The 22,854-nt window shown below is 48.4% G+C and overlaps 1 protein-coding gene across 2 annotated transcripts in view; it reads right to left on the bottom strand.

The window, feature by feature from the left end:
* PCDH1 (protocadherin 1) overlaps positions 1-22,854 on the bottom strand; it is a 56,686-nt gene that overhangs the window by 25,788 nt on the left and 8,044 nt on the right. For both annotated transcript variants that reach the window (XM_062587519.1, XM_062587520.1), the window contains exons 3-4: positions 19,556-21,748; positions 235-454 (exon numbers count right to left, since the gene is read on the bottom strand). In XM_062587519.1, coding sequence (XP_062443503.1) covers positions 235-454; positions 19,556-21,748 — 2,413 coding nt within the window. The remainder of the gene's footprint in view (positions 1-234; positions 455-19,555; positions 21,749-22,854) is intronic.

The raw sequence follows: 22,854 nt of genomic DNA, 5'->3' as shown, positions 1-22,854 counted from the left end.
TTCCTCACCCTCATCCATTTCTCTCCTCCCTGCCTCATCCTGGCTGGCCTCTGACCTTGAGCTTTACCTCTCCTCCAGCCTCTCTGCCCCACCAGACCACAACTGACAAACCTGCCCTGCCTAGGATTCTAGTCCCATCTCACCCCACACCAGGGTAGGTGCATCTTTGAGGCTGAAGAGCCTCAGGTGCAGGGTCCCGGGAAGGGGGCAGATGTGTGTATTGCTAGCTCCTACCATTCTCAGGGTGCTCCATTTCCCCGATGCTGCCGTCAGGTGTGGTGCGTTCATAGTGATCCTCAGGCAGGGCTAGAGGCCCAATGCGGGGCCCTGATGATGACTTGCTGCTTGGGGTCTCTGACTCCTCCAGCCCACTGTCATAATAACTATGCTGGGAGGGATCCTGCAGGTCTTGGGCCTGGCTGGCTGCAGAGAACGTCACTCGGCGATGAGGTAACTGGAAAAGAAAAAAGCCAGTGCATCAGCCACCCAGTAGATGAAGATAAGTGGTGGTCATCAGATACAACCTCTAAACAGAGGCAGAACTCTCCCTCCCAGTACTCTCAGTATCACATGGAGTCCAACATCAGCCCTCGCCGCCTCTAAGGCCTGCCTGACAGGCATAGCTCCAGGCTGCATCCCAGCTCACACCATCCCATGCTGGGACCAAACACTGAACAGCCCCCACTCACCCTTGACCCAAGAGCTCTCTCTGAGGACATTACCTCTCATGTCTCTTTCTCCTGACCAGCTTCCTCTTCCATCTCACAGCCACCCCTTGACAGACACCATCTCCCACCTCAGGATGCGACACAATTGTCACCCATTAGCATTGCGTCTTGAGTCACAGACTGGCCCCCAGCCTGAATGCCACTCTTTGTCTGGGGTCACCACTGCAGGGACAGCTTTGCAGTCAGATTCAGTTCACACCATTCATGCTCCTGAAGACCCCCTATCACTGAACTCACTTCTCCTGAGCAGGTCTCTGATGGGATCATCTCTTAGTCCAGAGCTTCCAATGACATCATTCCTCACCTTGCCAGCCTCTGACCTGACATCATCTCTCATCCTAAGAGAATCTCCATCAAGGGTCAGGATCACTTCTTTTGTCTGCTTCTTAGACATTTCAAAGCTCTACTCCACGATTTTTCTCCCCAGCTTTGCCTCATGCTTGGGAGGAGCTCCCTGTAAACAGCCACTAAGCTACATCATTATCCTCATTCAAGTCCTCCTGTAAAATTCTTATTTGTCATGATTACTGAGGAATTGAAAAGTATAACACAAATTCAGAGGGCAAAACCAGGATAATAACAGCACAGAATGACACATAACCATTAAGGGAGAGAAAGAGACAAGAAATCATCCTATAAGCATAAGAGGAAACCCAAGGAAGGAGCTATCTAACTGGGATCTGAAGATGATGGGGAGAGAGAGGAACCAATGCACTTAAAGATGGCACGATCTAAGCTGAAGTGTCGAATGCCTTTTTTTGCTGCAGTCTTTAAAAAGATTGAGTGGCAATCAGACATCCTACACAGCTAGCACCAAAGAGGAAGGGGAGGAAATTCTGATTAACAGAGGGAAAGAACACACAGGGAGTATTTAGATGAGCTAGCTGCTTTTAGGTTAGTTGGACCTGATTAAATTCACCCAAGTGCTTGGAGACCTGATTTAAGCAGCTTCAGAGCTGTTAGCGTTTCTCTCTCTCTCTCTCTCTCTCTCCCCCTTTTTCTTTCTTTTTTTTTTTTTTTTTTAAGAAAGAAAGAAAGAAAGAAAGAATTTGTAGAGGATGAAGGAGGCTTGAGAAAACTGGGAGAGAGCTAAAATAGTGCCTGTCTTTAAAGATGAGAAAAAAGGAAGAGCTGGAGAATTATAAAACAGTTAGCTTAATTTCAGTTCCTGGAAAAATACTGAAACAGATAAAAGATCTCTTTGTAAGTACCTACAAGATAACAAGGAAATGAGTAACAGCTACTGTAGCTTTGTCACAAACAAACACATCAAGCCATTGAACTTCTTTTGAAAAGACATCAGGCCCTGTGGATGGAGGAGGAGCAGTAAATGTTGTATCTTGGCTTTAGAAAGTTTTTTTGACACTATTTTGTACAATATTCTCATAAGTAAGGCAGGAAAAGTTTAGGCGCAGTACAGCACTTCAGTGCTTAGGTAATATAGTGCAATCCACTGTAGGGTGGATGCAAAACACTTAGAAAAGCTGTATTCAGGAAGTTATTAAAGCCAGGTCTTTCAGCTGGTAGGAGGATGTATCAAATGAAATTCCATGAGTCCACTCTGCACGAGTTCGTTCCTAGCCTGTATTTTCATTAACTGCTTAGATGACAGACGTGGAATATATCTGTCACATTTGAACACTTGGGAAAAATAATCACTGCATAAACAGCAGAGTAGCTGAAGGATTGAGAGTTAGAACTGATCCTGGGATGACTATCTGTCAACAACGTCAAACTATTACAAAAAATCTATGTTGGGGTGCACAAACAGGAGTTTTGTTTTTAAGTCACACAGTGGTTTGTCTGCTCTGCTAGGCCTCAGTGTAGTGCTGTGCCCAGTCTGAGACACTGTACTTCAAGAACACGTAGACCAGTTAAGAGGAGAGAAAGAATGGTTAGAAGTCTCTAAATCACAACAAACAAGGAAAGACTGAAGAAACCGGTTTGAAGAAAAGCAGCCTAAGAGGGACAATGGTAACAGTCTTCAAACTCATACAAGCCTTCTGCAAAGAGAAAAGCAAAGGACTGCTGGTATGCCCCATGAACAGACAAGAAAAAAATGGCCTTAATCTGCAGCAACGAAGATTGAAATTAGTCACTATAGAATAAACTATAATGGTAAGTTTAGAGACGTATGCTAGACTGCCAAAGCAGGTGCAATCTTTTTCATGAAGGGATAGACAAATACTTCTTAGTATTTCTTATTCTTATTCATATACAGCTCAGGAATAGTTTAGGGCAAGTTAATCTTGCCTGAGGCAGGAGAACTGCATACAGACCTTGAGAGGTCATCTCCAGACCATTTTCTAGACTCTGCAGCTCTATAAGGCCTACAAAACCCTTCACAGTTTGGATGTCGTTGCCTGACATGCTATACAGTGCTGACCCACAGCTTCCTCCTATGATCTGTCTATCTGTCTGAACTGCTTCCCTCCAGCATCTCAGCTCATCTTTAGCTCAAGCCCTCTGCTTTCACTCTGTACTTGTAAAGCCCAAAACCAATGGCTAGGGCTTCATAGGGTGCCTGCAATCATACAAACAGCCTCAGAAACCCAACTTGTAACAGCTACTCTCCCTCCCCTGAGGGGTCTCCTTCCTAATAGCATCATTTTACTTAAAAAGCCACCAACTTTAAATGTCAGATCTTGCCTGACAGCCCTCATAAGGACTCTGCTCTTCACTGCAGTGCAAAGGCAATCCACATTCACCCCTGCTGCCCTCTGACCCCTCCATGGCAACGTGACACTGACAGAGGTTGATGCCCTCCCTAACAGTTTCCCCTGTGTCGTGACAAATATACTTCAAAAATAACAGTAGCTTCTGTTTGACTGAAGCTCTCCATCCAGAGAAACTTGTTTTGGAGTCACCAAGAGACAGTGAATGCATTTGTCTGGCTCTGAGTTACAGAAAATTGGGCTTTGTTTGACCTTTCTCTGTTAGGTTAAAGAGCCTTTCAGCAAACAGTATTTTCTATACAAGCAGCTGCTTATACATTGTAATCAAGGTACTTCTCAATCTTCTTTTTGAGAAGTTAAACAGAGTTCCTTACATCTCAGCCTACAAGGCAGTTTCTTGAGCCACCAGATCAGTTTTGTGACTCTTATCTTTTCTTCCTCCAATTTTTCTACCTTCCTTGTCAGAAGTGATTTGTAGACTCCTGAGTAGAATTCCTCGAGCCATCTCACTAGGGCTCGCTGCAGAGTTTTATTTGTTCTAGTAACTCTCACATTTATTCATCTAAGGACTGCATTAGCCCTTTGGCTGGAGCATCACAAGAGCTCACACTGAGCTACTTGTCCAGTGTGACCCTTAAATACATTTTATAGTCAGGATATCATTTCCAGGATATAAAACAGCATTCCTTATTTCTAGATGTACAGCTTTGCATTTGGCTGTGTTGAAATGCACTTTGTTTAAATGGGCCCAGTTTACCAAGCAATCTGGATTGCTCTGCATGATTGCTCTATCCTCATCATGGTCTCCCACTTCACCAATCTCTGTGTCAGCTGCAAATTTTATCAGCTGTAATTTTATATTTACTTCCAGATCATTGATTACAATGTTGAATGGCAGCAGGCACAGTACTGCTGTTGAAGAGCTCCTCTAGGAAAACCTTGATCCATGAGGATTCCCAACTAATAACTGCTTTTCTTTTCTAAGCTGTCAATAAACCAGCTCTTCATCTATCTAGTAATCCCTCACTTATAATATATAGTGTTAATTAATAATAATAATATAGTGAATTATCAACTCAACATCTTTATGAAACTCCAAGTTGATTAGCTGCACACTGTAATCTTAAAAGTATCTAAAACCAGTTCTGATGCTTCAGACCCATGGGTATGTCTAACACAGACCCTGCTCCTCATAGTGGCCATGATCCAATGCCTTAAGAAAGGTTTAGGAGCATGAGCTGGCATGTAACGACACTGCCCAGTATCCTTTCCTATCAACCTGTGTTGACTGGGCTCAACTCTGTTCTCGTCATTTCATTTTCTGCTGTAGCTGTTAACCCTTTTGTTCCTGGGGGATGGCAAGAAGATGCAGTCAATGGTTGCACCCAGCATCCCACCCGCTTGTTCAGCTGGCACGTTACATCAGTACTCTTCTGCTCCTCTGGGTCCTTCCCAGGGTCCCCAGGTTCATTAACACCCCAAGACCAGAGAGGTCATACTTCAGACCTTTGAAAACCCTTTGGTGCAAGTTATCTGTCTTGATTATTTCAAATATCTCTATTCCAAGGAGATTATTTCTAATGTCCTTGTCAGTTACCAATGCATTCGCAGGTACTGCATCCTACATTGTTCTGTCTCATACCTCATTACCAGAATTGCTTATTGAATACTTTTGCATTTTCTGCATAATTAACAATTTTGCCATCTTCATTTGGAAATGATAACTATTTGATTCCACATCTTCCTAGTACATTTTTAAAGCACTCTTTATTGTGCTTAGCCTGTCAGAATTGATTTTCCTCTGATGTTTTTTTGTTTCCTCCTCAATTTTCTGCACTTCATAACTACTCATTTCTACCAATTGCTGTATGCTCCCTCCCTCTTTCCATTTTTTTTCCTTGTGTTTATTGCTTTTCCATTTCTAACTGATCTTTCCATTTTGCCATTGCAAAGGAGATCTGGGGCAAAGTTGCCAATTTTTGTAGTTGGGAATCATGGCCCTTTGACAAACCATTTTTAAGTATTCTCCAGTGATCATTCTCATGCTTCTGTTCAGAGAACTTGCATACAGCCCATACAGCCACAGAGGAAACCGAACCACACTCCTCTGCTTTCTGTTGGGGCCACGGACATGGGCTGCTGCCTCAGGCTGTGGCTGATGTTCTGATAAAGAGATTCTTCTCCTAGTAAACCCTCACAGTCTCTTTTATGCAGCAGCTCAGTTTTTCTTCCAGCTCCTTATGTTTAATGAATGCTGTTCTCTGTGAAGTGGTCTCACACCTTTTTGAGTCTGTATCTACTTTTGTCCTCCACAGCATTCTGTAGGAATGAATTCCCTATGTGGGGGAATATATTATGTGGAAAAGCATTTCCTTCTGGTTTTACATGTGCTGCCTGGGAATTTCTTCAAACTTCTTCTTATCATAAAACCCGAGTAATTGCTCCTTGCTCTATTTCTTTCCAGTTTCATAGTCCCTAGCCAAGGGCTCCTTTGTCCTGAAACCCTCCATCACAATATGTCCCATGAAATGGCACCACCTGCCTCCCCTCTTGCACTCTTCAGGTACCCTCTCAGCTCAGAAGTCTTATAGCACCTTCTCTCTCTTTGGACAGCCCTGGCTTTGCTCTCTTAAAAGGATGGAGCCAAAGATGTCCCCTATCCTTGCCCCTGAGGGGAACGCCACCTGGACCACAACCTGCCCTGCCACATGCTAGAATGCCAGCTCTCAGCCTCCAGCCAGGCAGCAAGGGGCTGCACCATCAGTTTCTCCCATTCAGGTGAGCTCTCACTGTGAAAAGCAAAACAAACCCCAAAAAAATCCAACACTTCCATTCCTTAAAGTCTAGGAAAATGGGTCTAACAGTGGCAAAATGGCACCCTGTTTCTTGGCAATCCTTTTCCTGGAAAAGTGGAGATAGTTTGAGTGTGGGACCCACTGCACTGAGGAGGGAGATACACATAATGGCTTGAGCTGCACTAACAGCCCGCTACTGCTGAAAGGGGACATCCCTCTCCTCAGTCCCACTCTGTTCCCTGCCATGCCTTCCCTTCAGTCACAGGTCTCTAGCACACATCTGGGCCCATGCTGAGCTGACTCTTCTCATTAAACCAGGGGAAATGCAGATAAAATAGGAACAGTTTTATGAGAGAATGGAGTGAGGAGATTGTCACACCCTGGACATGTGATTCACCTCCTCATGCAGGGCCTTCCTTGCACATGCTCCAGCACAGGCTGGGCTGCATGAGACCTTTGGGGTGGAGGTATGGTCCCATTTGACTGACGAAAACTGTGCTATTCATAAAGGAAATCCTAAAATGAGCTCCAGGCAGGAGGGACAGTGTGGAACAACAGCATCCATAGGGGTGAGCCATCCTGCTTTCCCAAAGCCTGGATTAATTCTGAAGCAGTTATGGCAATAGAACTGTCAAAATTATTAACTATCTCAGTGCTGATCTGAAGGTGGATCCACAGCTAATATGCTTATCTGGCAGCCTCCGATTGCTCCTGTGCCTCCCCACATGCCAGAAACCTCAACGGCCTTTTAGCCAGCTGCCAAAGGAGCTTGCTTCCCCAACAGCTACCACAATGCAGCAACTCACAGGGCTGAAAGTGAAAGGCAATGTCAGACCCAATGCCCAGAATATAAAAATAACTGACAAGGGAGCCATTGTAGCACATGAGTTAGTCAACTTCAGATTAATTCATGAACCCCTCTCTTTTAAAACCAACCTGGAGCATTGCAACATCCCTAGTTACTGAGGAAAAAAAAAAAAAAAAAAAAAAAAAAAGATAAAAAGCCAAAAACTACATAGATCCAACTTTACATATATGGAAGTTTTGCTGCATGTGGGAATTATTTTACATGTTCATGTCATGTCTGGAGAGGAACACAGCTCCTGTGCAATGCAATGCAAGCTTCATAGCAAGCAGCTGAGGGGAATCTTATCCTCAGCAGAAAACAGAGTGAGCATCTAGGAAGGCAGAACCAGAACTGCCCAAAACTGTCCAGGGTAATGCTCTAACTCTAGGAAACCAGACACAGGCTCAGTTCACAGCCATGAGTAATGACCATTTTACGGCTCATCTGAGCAGCAGCATCCCCAACAGCACGTGCTTTTGCTACCATTTTGGGATGAGGACAGAAATAACATGGATAGCCCTTCCCATCAATTCCTGTGTTGACAGTACATTGTCTAGCAGCAGCATAGACTTTTGGATAAGAAACCCCTCACGAGCATCACCACTCCTCCTGTAGCACTGCGCACCCACCCTCACCGCTAGGGCTATGGTGTCCACCCAGTACATGAAGAATTCAGAATGATATGTGGTACCAGACAAAGCAACATGATTAGGGAGGGCGTTTACATATGAGCAGCAAAGGCATATACTGCCTTGGCTTTGTCTTACCCTACTGGCACCTACAGGAACCCTTTGCTCCTCAAGAATTGCACTTGTCTGTCCTGTGCTCCCCTGATTCCCTTCATCATCTGCAGATCCTATCTGCCCCAAAGATTCCTCCCTGCTCTGTCCCAGCAACTTCAGTTCCAAATTTTTCTTAGGGAGAAGACTATCACATCCCAAATTGAATCCCGGACCAAGCCAGAGCAGTACTGGATTGCTCTGTTTCAGCACTACACAAAGGAATTGAGGAAAGAGATGGTGCAGAGTAAGGGAATTGGTCCCTGGGGCTCTGCCTGCTCTGTGACAAAGGGGGGGGACCAAGGCAACCAGGCATAACAATTACCTACCTGCAGCAGACCCATGCTCCAGCTAGCACAAATGACTCAGAGGAAGGGCTAAAAACCCTGCTGTAAGCAAGGGTATAGTCCATATACGCCTGTAAAATCACTCTTGCTTTCAAAAAAAATGTTTAGCCCCTCCCAAAATTTTGTCATTGAAAGTGGTGTCTCCAAATGGGCACTGACAATGCTGGCCTGGACTAATAGACCTTAAAGTATTCTGATCTACCCATCTGGTTTCCTCTAGGGCTCAGGTCAGCCAATTTGCCAGGGCTGCCTCCATCACAGCAATTGTGGTTGCACAAGGCAAATTAGCAGCACGGCTGTCAGTTCTGGCCCATCTCATGTTCATGAGGTCTTGTTTGATGGCTGTGCCCTGCCTGCCAGGTCCTCGCATACCTTCCTTCCAGGACTCTAAAAGGAGAGTTGTTTCCCAAAACTCTTCAGCTCTTTCATTGTCAACAAATGAAGCTAGAGGAGGAATCCATAATTGAAGGAAAGATATCACGGAATCCATGTGGATAAAACTTTTAGAAAATAGGTATTATTAGAAAAGCAGCTACTAATTCTTTGGTGTGCCTATCATGGGGGCTTCACTTCTGACTATTAGCAAGTGCCGACCTTGCAGTCAGAAGAGAGGTGTTACAAGTCCTGTTGAAATAATGACAGCCAAACAGCTGTCCTGAAATGGACATAAGATCCCAAGGCAATATTTAACGAATAAATCTGGGTGAAAATGTGGGCTGACTCCTGAAATTTGCATGCTGCTCAAAGAAGTTACAAAAGCCCAGTGCCAGCCTGCCTGGTCAGACTGAATTTATCTAACTCATAGCAAAATCTAACACAATTAGAGACCTATTTAGACAGCCTCAGGATGGAAATTGCCTAACCTCTCAGCCTATCAGAACTCTAAGCCCATCAAGGATGTTCAGTGTGGCTTTTCTTTGGTTGAAGTGAAGACTGGAAAGTAAAATATGGAAATGAATCATCTGAAGGGTAACTCGTAAAATTTAAAGGGGCCATAATCTTTATGGAATAATTGGACTGACCACGGTGTCCTGAAGTATCTATCACCTTCAAGCTGCTAATAGAGTCATTTCTGTAGATAGTTGCTATAGAGCAGAAATTGCTCGGAACACAGGAAGAGGTCTCAAAATTGCATTAAAACCATATGATGATCCCAGGGAGAAAAAGGTTCCAGGACTGGGAGAAATACTTGAATAAAGCCCTGAAGGAATCTAACAGCTGTAGAGTGGGAAAATAATGTTGGGCAAATAATGAGCTAATCTGGCTGCCAGTTGCACCCAATGGAGCTGATAGACTATTGAATGCTCTGGAGAGAGCAGGGGGTCCCGAACCGTAGACTCAGGCCTCTCAAAAAGAGATAACCAGGAATGTTTCAAGAGAAGGCTTTACATGGAAAAAATGTCAATTTTTTGAAATCAGATCTTTCATCAAGTGAATATCTTGTTTCAAAATTGATGAGAATATCTTAGCTTACGTGTAAAAATGAAAAAGTGATGTTCCTACAAAGCTAATTTTCACTTCAAAATTCAAGACAAATACTCATTATTAAGTTTAATTAAAAACGTCAAAGTTAGAATGGTACCTTTAGAAATTCTTAGAAATATAATATATATACATACATACATAAACTTATATACAGAGAGAGAAAGAGAGAGATTGACTTGAGTCAAAATGGGGGAGGGGGAAGATTGTAAATTCTTGCTCACTTGTTTTTAAATGTAAAAATTTCCCTGACGGGGAAATGTTTTCTAATCAATTATTTTTCAAAAAGGAAGAGGCAAAATTCTTTCTGCTCAGTTAAAGAACAGTGTCTACTCCATAAGGCTACGCACCTATTTAGTCTAGGTATCAGCAGAGTCCACTTCACTGGAAAGCAACCAACCTGCACCCAATGTGAACAATGATGATTCTAGGTAAGACAAGAGATCTTGCCTTCATTTGGAGAAGTCAAATAAGTAACACAAGTAATATTGTCAGGTTTATAAAATCCACTGATATTGCCAGCACTGATCTGGCACTGGCATTTTTCCTAGCACAGGACCCCTGGTATGTATGAGCTGAGGAGATACTTTGGCTCAGGATCCACACACATGATGATGAGCTATCACATGAACCCTGGCTTAGGCCACAATTTGATTGAGAAGTCCATGGAAATCTGTGCCTCCTGACAGAACAAGGGGTATAGATTTGCCAAGAGGGCTTCCTTCCTCTTGCTCCAAATGATGAGACGGGGAACCAGCAAACTGCTCTTTGGGTTTCAGTAGGTGAAGTGCTGGAGGCTAAGAAGTGTAAGGGGAAGTCCAGGGTTTAGGGTGTTTGGAAAGTAGGAGGCAGAAGTAATGACAACTGTAGGACTGAGCAGTGAGGGTTTCAGGACAGGGAGGTGCAGGAGAATCAGGACCCTGCAGGAAATGCAGAAGCACAGGGAGATCTGAGGTAGGAAGGAGACTGCACCTGAAGTTTGAACTGAAGAATCTAATGAAGGAAATCACACTCCCTTGTGCTCTGTGCTCCAGGTTACATGCTAAACTGGAATCTGCCTGACTGATGGGTCAGGGTCCTGCTCATTTCTCTGCAACACTTCCCGGGACAGCCAAGCTGCCCTGGTCCACAGTATACACATGGCTGGCCTGAGCACTTATTTCAGGGTTGCCAGCCTGGTGTGGTCCAGATGTAGGTCTCTGCCCCATCTTGTAGAGCAAATCCCATTCTGCCATTGCCTACCCATCCATCCCAGTGTAACTGATCATTAGCCCTCTCCACAATGTCATGAAAAATCCCCTTCCCCACGGAGTACAATTTGTCCATGAGGAACAGCCTTCACAGTTTTCAGGGTATAGCTGTCACTATGTCCTCCCAACACCTTGAAAAACCACTAGTGTTCCTGTCTACCCTTTTCACCATGGTCAGCACCAACATTCACCAAGTACACTGTGGTAAAATCAGGATGAGTGCAAGAAGAATCAAGTCTCATGTCTGTCCCAGAACATCTTGCCATATGTCTCCAGGGTCTGTGGGGCCACCTGGGCAGAAAGACCTCTACCAAGAGCCCATGATGCTCTTTCTGCATCATCTCTGCTGTATCCCAAAAAGAAGAGGTGCCCAAGACAGCTACCACAAAGCCCCAGGAATGAGGCCAGGACATAAGCACTACGTGAGAGATGGAGGTATTGTTTGACAACACTGGAACCTGGCCCATTAAAAGAAATAAAATTTTGAAGCAAGTCATTGAAGAGGAAAGAAATTGGCGAAGTGGAAGGAACAAAGCCTAGTGCAACGTTGTCTCCAACTTGACTGGTAAGGTCAAGGAGACTCTCACAAGGGCCTTCAAGAACAAAAGTTTGTCAGCTGTGTGAACATTCCTTCTGAAATGTTTGCCCTTCATCCAATGTCAGGATCTCTCAGCAGAAATCTCTAGTGGGCTACTAGTTCTGTTGCCAAGATCTACTGTCCCACATTTAATCTCTTACCCAGTTCTCAAATCCTGAGTAAGTTGTCAAATCCCGGGCCAGACCTTGCAGATTCTGACAGAAAGAAAATTCCCTGGGTACTAGCAGAGGTTCCTGAGTTCTGCTGTCTGCACAAGAGACATCCTGCTAGTCTATAATAAACTCTGATCTACTTGGAAAAGGAGTCCAGGCTCCTCCAGTTACTCCCAATGCCTTGAATCAATGTCACAACACCCTAAAAGGTCTTGCCCAGGATGAATATTAAATAAGAGCTTCTTCAAACATCTGAAATACTGATTTTGCTTTCTACTGGTCTTGCGTGCCTTTGATGAAAAAACAGAAAGACTAAATGATTAGTGTAAGAGGAACATCAGACTTCAAATTAGCAAGACATTTATAGCAGGATTTCAGACATGAGTTTAGACAAGAAGTTTCCTGCCACAACAGGTACAGATTGATCTACATCAGATTCTTTCTGGGAGCAGCTTTGCAGATGCTCAAGAGCACTATGGATTTTGAAGCATGTGAAAATCAGGGCACGTGGGAGCTAAATAGCTCCAGGCTTTCAAGTTGCTTGGGCCTTTAGAGATGTCTCCTATGAGTTGAATCATGGGACTCTTCTCACATTTCTTTTCTATGCTTTTATGCAGCAGGATCAATCCCAAAAGTGAGATGGTAGTTTATTGTCCTTCCAAAATAAACTCTAAATGACTCTAAAGACAGTTTTGATGAATCCTCCCAAGATTAGCAACTTCCTAATCCTTTCATGTGTAGATGGTAGACCAGGAGGTGGGCATTTTGTGAAGAGGTGCTGAGCAGAATGCTTTCTTCTTGGGGCAGGGGCATTTTATGTGCATTTGGACTAGATCCCCAAGAAATGGTTGTGATTGGCATGACTGACTGCCAAAGTGGATGTAAATTATGAGATAACATACATACTTTCTATTGCCCTTCTAGCAGGTCACTGCCACGAATCTGCTCCCTATCCACTACTTCCTGTGAACATCTGAGGGACTGTAGCAGTAAGTAGTTCTAACTATGGGAAACCATCAGTGCAAAACAGCTAGGAAGAGTTTTTAATGAATCTTGAAGAGTTGTTTTCTCTCTGTTCCTATGTTTGACCTCCTCTTCCTCAGGTACTCTCTTCCACAAGGTTGAATCTAGACTCTCAATTAAAAAAAAAGACACCTGTACTCTTGTTGGGAATCAGGAACAGGTCCTCAAGTGTGAAAAAAATCAGAAAAAAATCTCCAGAATATCAGAGAGAAAACAAGGTTGAAGGGGGACCTACTCGCGGGAGGCTGAGTGGATCCAACTTGCAGGTGACCTTGGCTCATAGGGGTAAAACTGAGATTCAGCTTCCTTCACATTGGACTGATGGACATCCCAGCTAGAGTCATAGGTAAAGAGCAGTACCAAGGTGCCAGAGGTGGCCTGTGCCCCTGCAACTGGGCTTCTCCCCACCAGTGCAGGGAGGCTGGGCCTTGTAGCGCAAAGGAAGCAGAAGGCTCTTGACTTCTCAGGATTTTTTTCCTCTTTAGTGGCCAATACCTTGAACCCCATTTAAACTCAGCTCTGCTCTGCCTCAGTGGGATGAACGGAGAGCTGAAGCTTGGTGCAGAGGGCTGAGAACTGCTATCTGAACAGGTCATTAACTCTGCTAAGCAAAGTGTGTGCTTACTGGGGCACTAACAGAGCAAGAGATAGTGAGAAGAGTCCTTTTTGGAGTAATCTCAATCAATCAGCTTGGCTGTGCAACTTGCAAAGCAGTATGTAAGCTCATGGCTTTCCCATGGAGAAAGTCTATGCCCAGGAATTAATGGACACGTGCTTACACATGACAGGAATGTATAAGAAGGGACAGTGGATAGGGAGGAAGGTTGGCTTTGGGCTCGGAGTAGGGCTCAGGTCCAGAGGACAGTTTCAAAAGAAGAACATGAAGTTAAGGGGATTTAGTAGGGTATTGGAGGGGCTGAGAAGCATCTTAGACAGTGCAAGATGGCAATCTCAGCCCTGAATGTCCAAGATATCACAAATGGTGAATGAAAGCTCCTACTCTTTGTGATCTACCCTGGTACAGCCCCAAGGAGCTTCACACACTTAAGCCATGTGCACAGCTGCACGGCGCTTGCACACAGTTCACACCACTGGTCCCAGGTTGGGGCCTGCCAACTGGGGGAGGCAGGCCACAGGCCATGCTGCCTGACAAGCTAGAGAGCTGCTCCAGGGACACCAGCATACAGCTTTCACCTCCTAACTGCTGCCCCATGCTCCCTCTGGGCTATCTTCCTTATCCTGAGCTGACCCAGTTCCCAGAGACAGAGCCGCCATGTGTCTCTTTGCTCCAGGCTCCCCTATTCTGCCCCAGAATACCCCACCCCATCCTGCATTACAGCATGCGGCCTTCTCATTGCCCCAGACTCCGCCCCATCCTGTCCTGGAACATCCTGGCTCTGTTCTCACCCAGAAGGACCCCACCCTCCACCCTCTTCTGCTCCATTCCTTGTCCTGCTGCTTGCGTTCCACCCCAGAGTGGAATGGGCTCCAGACACTACCCTCTGCCCTTCACCCCATTCGCAAGCTCCTTGCTATCTGTCTTTCCATTCACCCATAAGGATGACAAAGGCCTGAGGACACACCCTGGCAGAGAGCAGAGTCACAGAATCGGGTTTTGCCCCAGGATTTGGGTGACTGATTAACCAGGCTGCAGGGCTGGGCCCCGTTCCAGACTGGTTTGTGAGTGCAGAGAACAGCACTGCAGCTGAGAGCCTGGCCGAGCAGGCAGAGCAGTGCTGGGAATATCAATCAGCGTACCTTGGACCAGGCAGCTACCCACACAGCCAGCGCTTTCATAGCACAGAGGATCCACAGCTCGACTGCCGGAGCCAGCCTAGGGACTCAGCCCTGTGCTGCAGAGGTCTCAGCATCTCTCTGTTGATGGGGCAGCAGACAGGCAGGCATGCTGGGGCCTGTGTGTGCTTCAGAAAGAGACTAATGGGGAGGGGAAAGAGCAAGGGAAGGGGGAAGGTCATTGTCCAAGCAGAGTAAGAGGAAAGGAGAGTGATCAGACCAGGAGAGAGAGAGAAGAAAGTAGATACACTTCTGAAATGAAAGAGGGGAGGTTGGGGAGAAAAAGGAGAAGCCCTCCAGATCCGGGCTAAGGAAGCCCCTGTTCACCACAGACCAACACTGGCTCCCAGTGCAATAAGGAGGGAAGAACTTGGAGGTTTGAGAAGCAAGGAGAGGCAGGGAGGAATGGGCCAGCGCTTGTCTCAACAAGATGTTAAGGAGGGCTTGTCCAGTGCTGAAGCACTCAGGGAGCTGCAAGTCATCCAAGCAGCCCCAGGCAGGGTGGACGGGCTGGGCAAACCTTCCAAGGGAGCAAAGGAGGAGGTCGCAAGAGCTAGCAGGGGTAAGAACTGTCTGGTAGGAAAGGGCTGATGCTCTCCTCGATGGGACAGGGACAGCAAGTGTTGTTGGGTTCTTGCAAACATTCTGCTTACAGAAGAGTCATCACCTGTCCAAGGCTACAGGCTGTGTACACCCCACTGTCACTTCGCCATACCATACAATCTGCATATTTTCCTGTGTCACCCTTCTCTGGTACTGGCTTTGCATGCCACATACCACCGCCTCTTGCAGTCCAAGCTCTGTACACCACGATGCCACCTCTCACTGCAGTTCAGGCTGTACATATCCTACTGCCACCTCACAGAGCTTTTACCTATGGGTACCTGTGGATACCTAATTCTGGAGGAGATACAGGCTCCATACCCCTCACACACACCAACTATCCCAACTTACACTCTGCACACCTGCTGCTGTCACCCCTGCCATGTAGGTTGTGCTCACCTCTGTATCACTACTCCATGGAGTACAGGCTATGTATGTCCCATTGTCACCTCCTACACAGAGTACTGGCTGAGTACACCCTGCTGCCACCTCCCCCTGCAGCACGGTCTCTCCACACCCATGCAGTCTCAGATTCCACAAGCCAGGCTCTACCACAAGCCTTCTCCCCTGCTGTGGCCTAAGCATTTTCTTCTGAGGTCCCAAAGGCTTTCCAGTACTCTCCCAGGCACAGGCAACCCAGAGCCCTCCCTTCTATAAAGCCAAGGCCCTCCCAACACAGACAGTATTGCCTGGAGCCACTGCATGTTTCTGCCTTGTTCATAGGGCTTTTGACTGCTTCACCACTTCCCCATGGCCATCATAGCATCTGGCCCACTCCTCATCCCCTTCTGCACTTCCCTAGCTCCTACTAGCTCCCTGCTGGTGCTCAATCCTGCTCCACATCCACAGGAATTTTGCAGATCCCAGCAGATCCCAGTTACTCTTCCCAGCACAACTGAGGAGCAGGCCCTACACCACAGTCTCAATGGTATTACAAGCACATTCCTTCAGCTGGTCACTCCCAAATCTGAACCAGCTGTAATTGATCTGGATATTAAAGAGGTGATTTGCAGTGTCTGGAAGCTACTCCTGAAACAGTGCCTTTCTGAAACAGGGGAAAATAGAGCAGGTCCCCCATGAACCCTCAGCTTCACCTGCAACTCATTGCCTGATCCATTTATCAGCTTATTCCACATGAGTGACCTTGAAAAAATCCACTGACCCAGGACAGTAGGAGACTTTCCCAGACATCTGACAACACCTAAACCTGCAATTTATGGACACTCTAAACCAAATTCTAAAATAAGACAATTTAATTTCTGTCCATTACAGTTACAATATTCTTCTTATCCCTCCTATAGAGAGTAATTAATATTGCACTGTGCTCCTGAGCCTGCAGGCATAACCAAGTGCCTCTGCTCAGCTCACTGCAGCACACTGAAGTTACAACCACTCAAGCCAGCTTCTCAGATGGTGTGGGAGCTGTAATGAGTCTGAGCGGTGCTGGATTTATGCTGTGAGGAAAGGATTTAGGGCAGCCCCCCAGTATAAAGAAATGTTAAAGCATGGAGCCTGGGAAAAGGCAGAAAGGAGGGAGACACTCCCCACTCCAGTGTCTGAGAGGTTATGTTCTCACTCCAGATTCATCAAAGAGTTGCCGAGGACAAGGAAGGAAAGGAAATTTCTTTCAGAGAGTTCCCAAAGGGAAGCAGACAGTAAGACTGAGCCATGCCCCCAGGCTGCCCAGCCTAGCCCTGCAGGAACTAGTTATTTAGGTGGTTTCTGGTGTCTCCTTTTCTCTTTTGTAGACATCATTTCTCCCCACAGGCCCCAACCCAGCCTGCCTAGGAGGCCCCGACACTTCCTGGACAGTTCATGATAAAAACTTATGCTGTTAGCAAAACAAACTAGAAAGCTGTGAGAGCCAATGCTGGCACAGGGCTGAAACCACCAAAGCCAGAATCGCTGGTTTCCCCAGATGATCTAATGTCTCCAAGTACCAGATCTCTTCTTCTCCAGAAGTCTTGTGCAGTCAGTTGGAGCCCTTGGGAAAGAGGTGAATCTGGTGCGACTGGTACTAGGATTTCTGCTCTGAAACAAGAATTCTGGGGAGGAGGAGGGGGCATCTGGGAAGGGGAGGCCTGAGATCTGCCCCATGCTGGAGGGAAGGGTGGTGTAGAACAGCCCCATCCAGGCTAATCAGGGACTGGGAATGGAGTCCTATGCTGAATCTGCCTACCAAAATTCTTGCCAACCCCTTCGGAGACAGGAGCCTGTGGAAGCCCCGCAGCAGTGGTGTCACTCCCGACCTGCCCGCAGGGAGTGGCAGAATACCTATCTGAAAGCAGACGCTCTCACTGGGGAGTATGGCCACTTTGCTTCCAATGCCCTCCTGCAGCCCTGATGCTGCCAGGAAACCTTCCTGGGAAGACTTCTTCACTGCAAGGGTGCCTGTTGCATCCCAGGGCTGGGGGGGGGGGGGGAGGGGAGTAGGCAAGCGTCTTGCGTCAGGTGCTTCCCACATCATTGCTGATGCACTGAAACTCTATCTGCAACAGTGTCCTGATTCCAGCATTGCAGCTGGTGAGAGCAAAGCATCTCAGCATTTTGGCCCTCATCATTAGGATCTGGATCATGCTAGCCAGGCACCATGGGCCAGGGCTCTGCTTCTCCATACACTGGCCTTGGAAGACAGGAGTTCTCCAAAGGGCGCACGGAAGAACCAGGAGAAGTCACTGCAGGGGGATACTGGAGTTGGAGATAGCTGGGTTGCTTGGTCCATGACTTGGACTGTTTCACTTCATGTCTACACATGTCCACATGCATGTATATGTACATGAGGGTGTTGTGAACCGCGTCCTGGAGGAAGCTTTCTCCTTAGAGAACCAGCCAGTAACTAGAGATGGGAGATGTCAAGGGAGAGTTAGTATTGCAAGACATCTGGAGTGGCCCTGCTGGGGCACGGTAAAGGGTTTGTGATGGCTGGTCCACAGAAGCACCAGTTCTGGCACTGCAGGACCTAGGGGCTATGGCAGCTTGGGGCATGGAAGACACACCTGGGAAACTGCAGGCAGCAAGAGCAACCTAGGTGCAAAATGGAAAATAAGGCACAACCGTTCAAAAATAGAAAACTTTATTGAAGTTAAATCCAACAGGGCAGCAGAGCTCAGCCCCACGGCAGGAGCCCAGCCTGCCGCTCACCAGGGTACAAAGAGTGGAGCAGTGGTCTCCACAGGGGCACAGAGGATACAGTACAGTGGGGGAGCAGGTGGTCCTCATCCACGGGCCACAAGAAATAGGTAAAAACACAGGCACTCATTCCTCCTCTCCTTCCCCAGCTAGTTAAGGATAGACTCGACAGATGCCAAAGCAGAAACGTGGTGCAAGCTGAACTGACCAGACAGCACAAGAAAAGAGAGTTTTGCAAGCTCCATACCCTTCTAGTCACTCCACAGTCTCCTGAGACAGCTCCAAGCTCCGGTGCACACCAGCGAGCAGCCCCTCCCAGTATGCAGCCAAGGCTACCTCTGCCCTGCCCCGCACACAGCAGAAATCCAGCTAGACAAAGAGCAGTGACCCGGCCACAGCACACAGCAGAGACCCCAATGCCCCACACCTCGGATGATCTCCCTTCCCACCCCCACACAACACTGACCCAGCCCCAGCCCCGGCAGACAGCAGCGACCCTCAATTTTGCTGGTCCCGTGCCGCCAGGGGAAAGCACTGCATAGAGAAAGCACTGACAGCTTGGATCGCTCTCCTCTGCAGCGGCCTCAGCAAAGACTGCAGCACAGCTCCCGCAGAGCCGTAGCTCCAGGCCTGATGCTCGCACTAAAGGAAGCCTGGTTTTCACCGCTTCTGCTATGGCAAAGGGCCCAAGCCTCAGGGAAGCCAGAACTTGAGCCTGGGAAAAAGGCAGAGCTTTGCTCCCCCACCCAGCCCCACCTGCCCAGGCAGCCACAGTGGGTGCAAAATTCCCTTTCAGGCTGCTTTGCACAGGAATTGTAGAAGGCTCGGCCACACCAAAGAGAGCCAGGCTGGCAAAGCAATGTTATCGTCACCTTCTGCGCTCTCCAGCCCTAGATTGGGCTTGAAACTGGTTGCTTGGAGCTTTAGCAGGGAGCAGGACCAGTTTCTCCTCCCCATGAATCAGCCTGAGGCACTTGCTGAGTGGTGGAGGGGGGTGGGCACTGTGCTTCTCGGTGCTCTCAAAGCTGGTCCCCCAACAGGAACCCAGGAGGGTCGAATTTCTTCCCTGGGGCTCGTACATGCAGGGCCCTTCACATCACTGTAATCCAGACAGCGCCAACAGGACCCAGCCCCAGGCACTCTGACAAGCGTCCAATAGTTTTTGCCACCCCCCCTTCCCCTCCTTGTCCCATGATTAGGCTCTGTGGCTAGACTTTGTGGTAGTCCTTCGCCAGCCCCCCAGGTCATGCATGCAGAGCTCAGGCCAGTCCGTGCTCACTCCCACACCTCTGTCCAGATGGCTCCCCGGTGCAGAGGGGGGGCCACTGCCGGCCTCAGGATGAGCTCTCCTACCTGCTTGTTGGTGTATTTCTGGGGATTGGTGCGGTAGCTGTAGTCCGAGTACTGCTCGGAGCCTGTTGAGTTGTTATCCCCGGTGCCAACAAAGGTGTTGGTGGCTGGCAGGTCCTGCACCACCTGGTGCTTCTTGGAAGCAGAGGGTGACTGAGGCTGCAGCTGGATGGAGGGTAGAGGTGAATTGGAGCGGTAGTGACGCCCCAGGTCTGGGCTCCCTGGTGGGTAGTTGAGAGGGAGGTGGATGCGGGGGCTGTCGCTGACAGAATCATTCATGAGGTTGAACTTGAGTGATTTCTGCAGCCCTGTCTCCTCCTCATCCTCTGTGGGCTTGGGTGGCTTTGGGGACTTGCTCTTCTTCACTTTATTCTTGCTCTTACCACTCTTACTGGCCTGCTTAGGTGCATACAGGTCCTTGGTCTCCTTCTTGCCTGCCTGGTAGCCACTCTTGGCCTCCCGCTGCCGACAGTAGCGCACCAGGACAACCAGCACAATGACCAGGGTGACAGCCACGATGCCAGCAATGACTCCAAAGAGAATGTTGCTTCGTTGCTTGCTGCGCTCGTATTCAGGGTCACCAGCAATGTCTATGTCAAGAGGTGTGTCCAAGCTGTGTCCCACCAGCGTGTCAAGCAGGGTGCGGTTGGCCAGTGTTTCATTGACGTAGAAGTGCACCAGTGCTGTGCCATGCCGTGAGGGCTTGCCCTTGTCATTGACACGCACCACCAAGCGGTGCAGGCCGTGGTGCTTGCGCAAGATCTCCTTCTCCAGGGTGATGTCTCCACTGTGTGGGGAGATCTGGAAGAGCTCAAAGGGGTTGCCTCCTGTGATACTGTAGGTCAGCTCCGCATTGACACCAGAGTCAATGTCCTCTGCCTTGACCTTGCTCACTTGCTGACCAGGACTGGTGTGGGGCAGGATGTGTTTGTAGGTGGCATTGGAAGGTGAAGTGATGAAGGGGGCATTATCGTTCTCATCTAACACATTGATGGTCACACCCACATAGGCAGACCTAGGAGGGTCCCCACCATCCACAGCCTTGAGTCGGAATGTGTACGTACTCTGCTGTTCCCGGTCAAAGGAAATGCTGGATAAGATGGTGCCAGTGCCATTCTGAATCACAAAATCCCCATTGTCTTGCTCCACTGACAGCTGGATGCGGGCATTTTCTCCTTTGTCAGCATCGATCACCGTCACCATGCCCACGGGGCTGAGGGGCGGCATGTTCTCCATCACTGAGAAGTTGTAGCCGCTCAGCATGAACTTGGGGTCATTGTCATTCCTGTCCATGACGTTGATGGCCACAGACGCTGTGCCCTTGAGGCTGGGGCTGCCCTTGTCTGCTGCCACCACCAAGAATTCGTAGCGCTCCCGCTGTTCTCGGTCCAGCATTGCCTTCACTCGGATCTCCCCGGAGTCGGGGTCAATGGTGAAAGAGCCCTTGGAGGAGGGGTCCATCACTAGGGAGTAAACCAGCTCGGCATTGGAGCCACTGTCAGCATCACTGGCGCTCACCTCCATCACCAGGTCATCAGGTTCATTGTTCTCAGGGAAGGCCACCTCAGTGAAGCTCTGGCTGAAGACAGGTGCATTATCATTCACATCCACCACCTGCACCTTAAGCGAGTTGGTGCTGGAGAGGGGTGGGTTCCCCGAGTCCACTGCAACAATCTCAATTGTGTATTCCTTCACTGACTCATAGTCCAGTGGTGTGGTGGTCTGCAAGAAGTATTTCTTCTTGCTGTCACTTCCTGTTTCACTGGCCTGCCGCAGCTGGAATGGGACATCACCAGCTACCACACAGGTAACAACAGCATTTTCACCTTCATCTCGGTCAGATACCTGCACCAGAGCCACAGCTGTCTCTACTGGCACATCCTCTGAGATATTTGCCATGCCATCCTGGTGGGTGACAAGCCCAATGCCTCGGATCTCTATGGAGGGAGCATTGTCATTCATGTCTTTGATGGTGACCACCACCTGGGTGCGGGCGCTCTTGGGGTTGGCCCCCTTATCCTTGGCCAGGACAGAGAACTTGAGGACGCTGACATCCTCCCGGTCAATGGGCCCCTGCACAGTGATGAGCCCTGTGGTGCGGTCAAGGCGCAGCAGACGGCGCACCATGTCCGAGGCCTGGTGGAAGGAATAGTCAATTTCGGCATTGGCACCCTGGTCTGAGTCGTTGGCTTTCACCTGAGGGGTGGAAGGAGAAATCATGAGTGGGAGGATAAGCTGCATGAGCCCTTCTACCAGCTGCTGCGCTGCCCTCAGAGGCCTCCTTTGAGGCAGGCTGGGGGGAAAAATCAGGATTTCCTCTTCTAGGGCCAAGGCCTATGGGGCAAAGAGCCTGAGACTGAAAAGACAGCTGGGAGCAGCCCTCTGGCAGAGAGGCTTTTCCTTGCTCTTCCTGTGAAACCGGCTGGGCGGGTGAGGCAGTGCTCCCCTCCCAGCCAGCTCTGGCATGCAGGGAATCCTCCAGGAGCCAGCGCCACAGCCCAGCAGCAGCAGGGGAGGACTACAAGGCTGCAGGCCCACCTCACTCTCACACCACTAAGACCTCTCTTCCCACTACTAGCAGCACTGTGCCACACTTACCCTCGCCATTCAACCCAAGCACAGCACCAGAGTGGAAGGAGAGCTTGAATGGTTGGCCAGCCCCAGAGGAGCTGGCTGTGCCTCTGTGCAGATGAGCCATGGCCTGCCCCGCATAGCACAGGCAGCAGCTGCCTGTCCTGTGACCTGACAGTAGAGGTGGCCAGGACATTAGGTCGGGCCAAGCAAGGCTAGGGCATGCGAAGCTGCAGGAGCTCCAACCCAGCTTTAAGGGGTGCAGCCCAAGAGGGGCTGGGGCTGCCTACACTCTACATGGCACCAGCCTTCTCTGCTCTGCTGTCAGGAGCTCTGTGTTCACGTAAACCTGCTTCTACGCCTATTATTTGCTTTCTAAAGATGAGGTTTGTCTAACTTTTGCCTCCCTAATCGGCTCTCCAAGCAGCCTCTTCTCTGCACCATTTGCTGCTCTGCCGTTATCTTGCTCAGCAGATTTGGATGGAGAACGAAAGTTGTTAAATGTAAATTCCACCTTTTACCTCCACTCACAAAAAAGGCGGAAGTCATTTTCCCCCTGAAAGATAAAAGCTGAGCAATGGTAGCAGTGGTGTCTCAGCCCATTCTCCTCCTGGCCGTGCAGCTCCCTTATCTGCTTCCAACTTCCATTCTCTTAACAGTGAAAAATGAATTCTTAAAATTCACATCAGAATTAGCAAGCAGATGAGAGCTGGCCGCGCTCTGCTTATTAA

The sequence above is a fragment of the Rhea pennata genome, chromosome 14 (assembly GCF_028389875.1).
Source record: "Rhea pennata isolate bPtePen1 chromosome 14, bPtePen1.pri, whole genome shotgun sequence".
In the NCBI taxonomy this organism is placed as follows: domain Eukaryota; kingdom Metazoa; phylum Chordata; class Aves; order Rheiformes; family Rheidae; genus Rhea; species Rhea pennata.
This window is presented reverse-complemented; position numbering and strand designations above follow the sequence as displayed.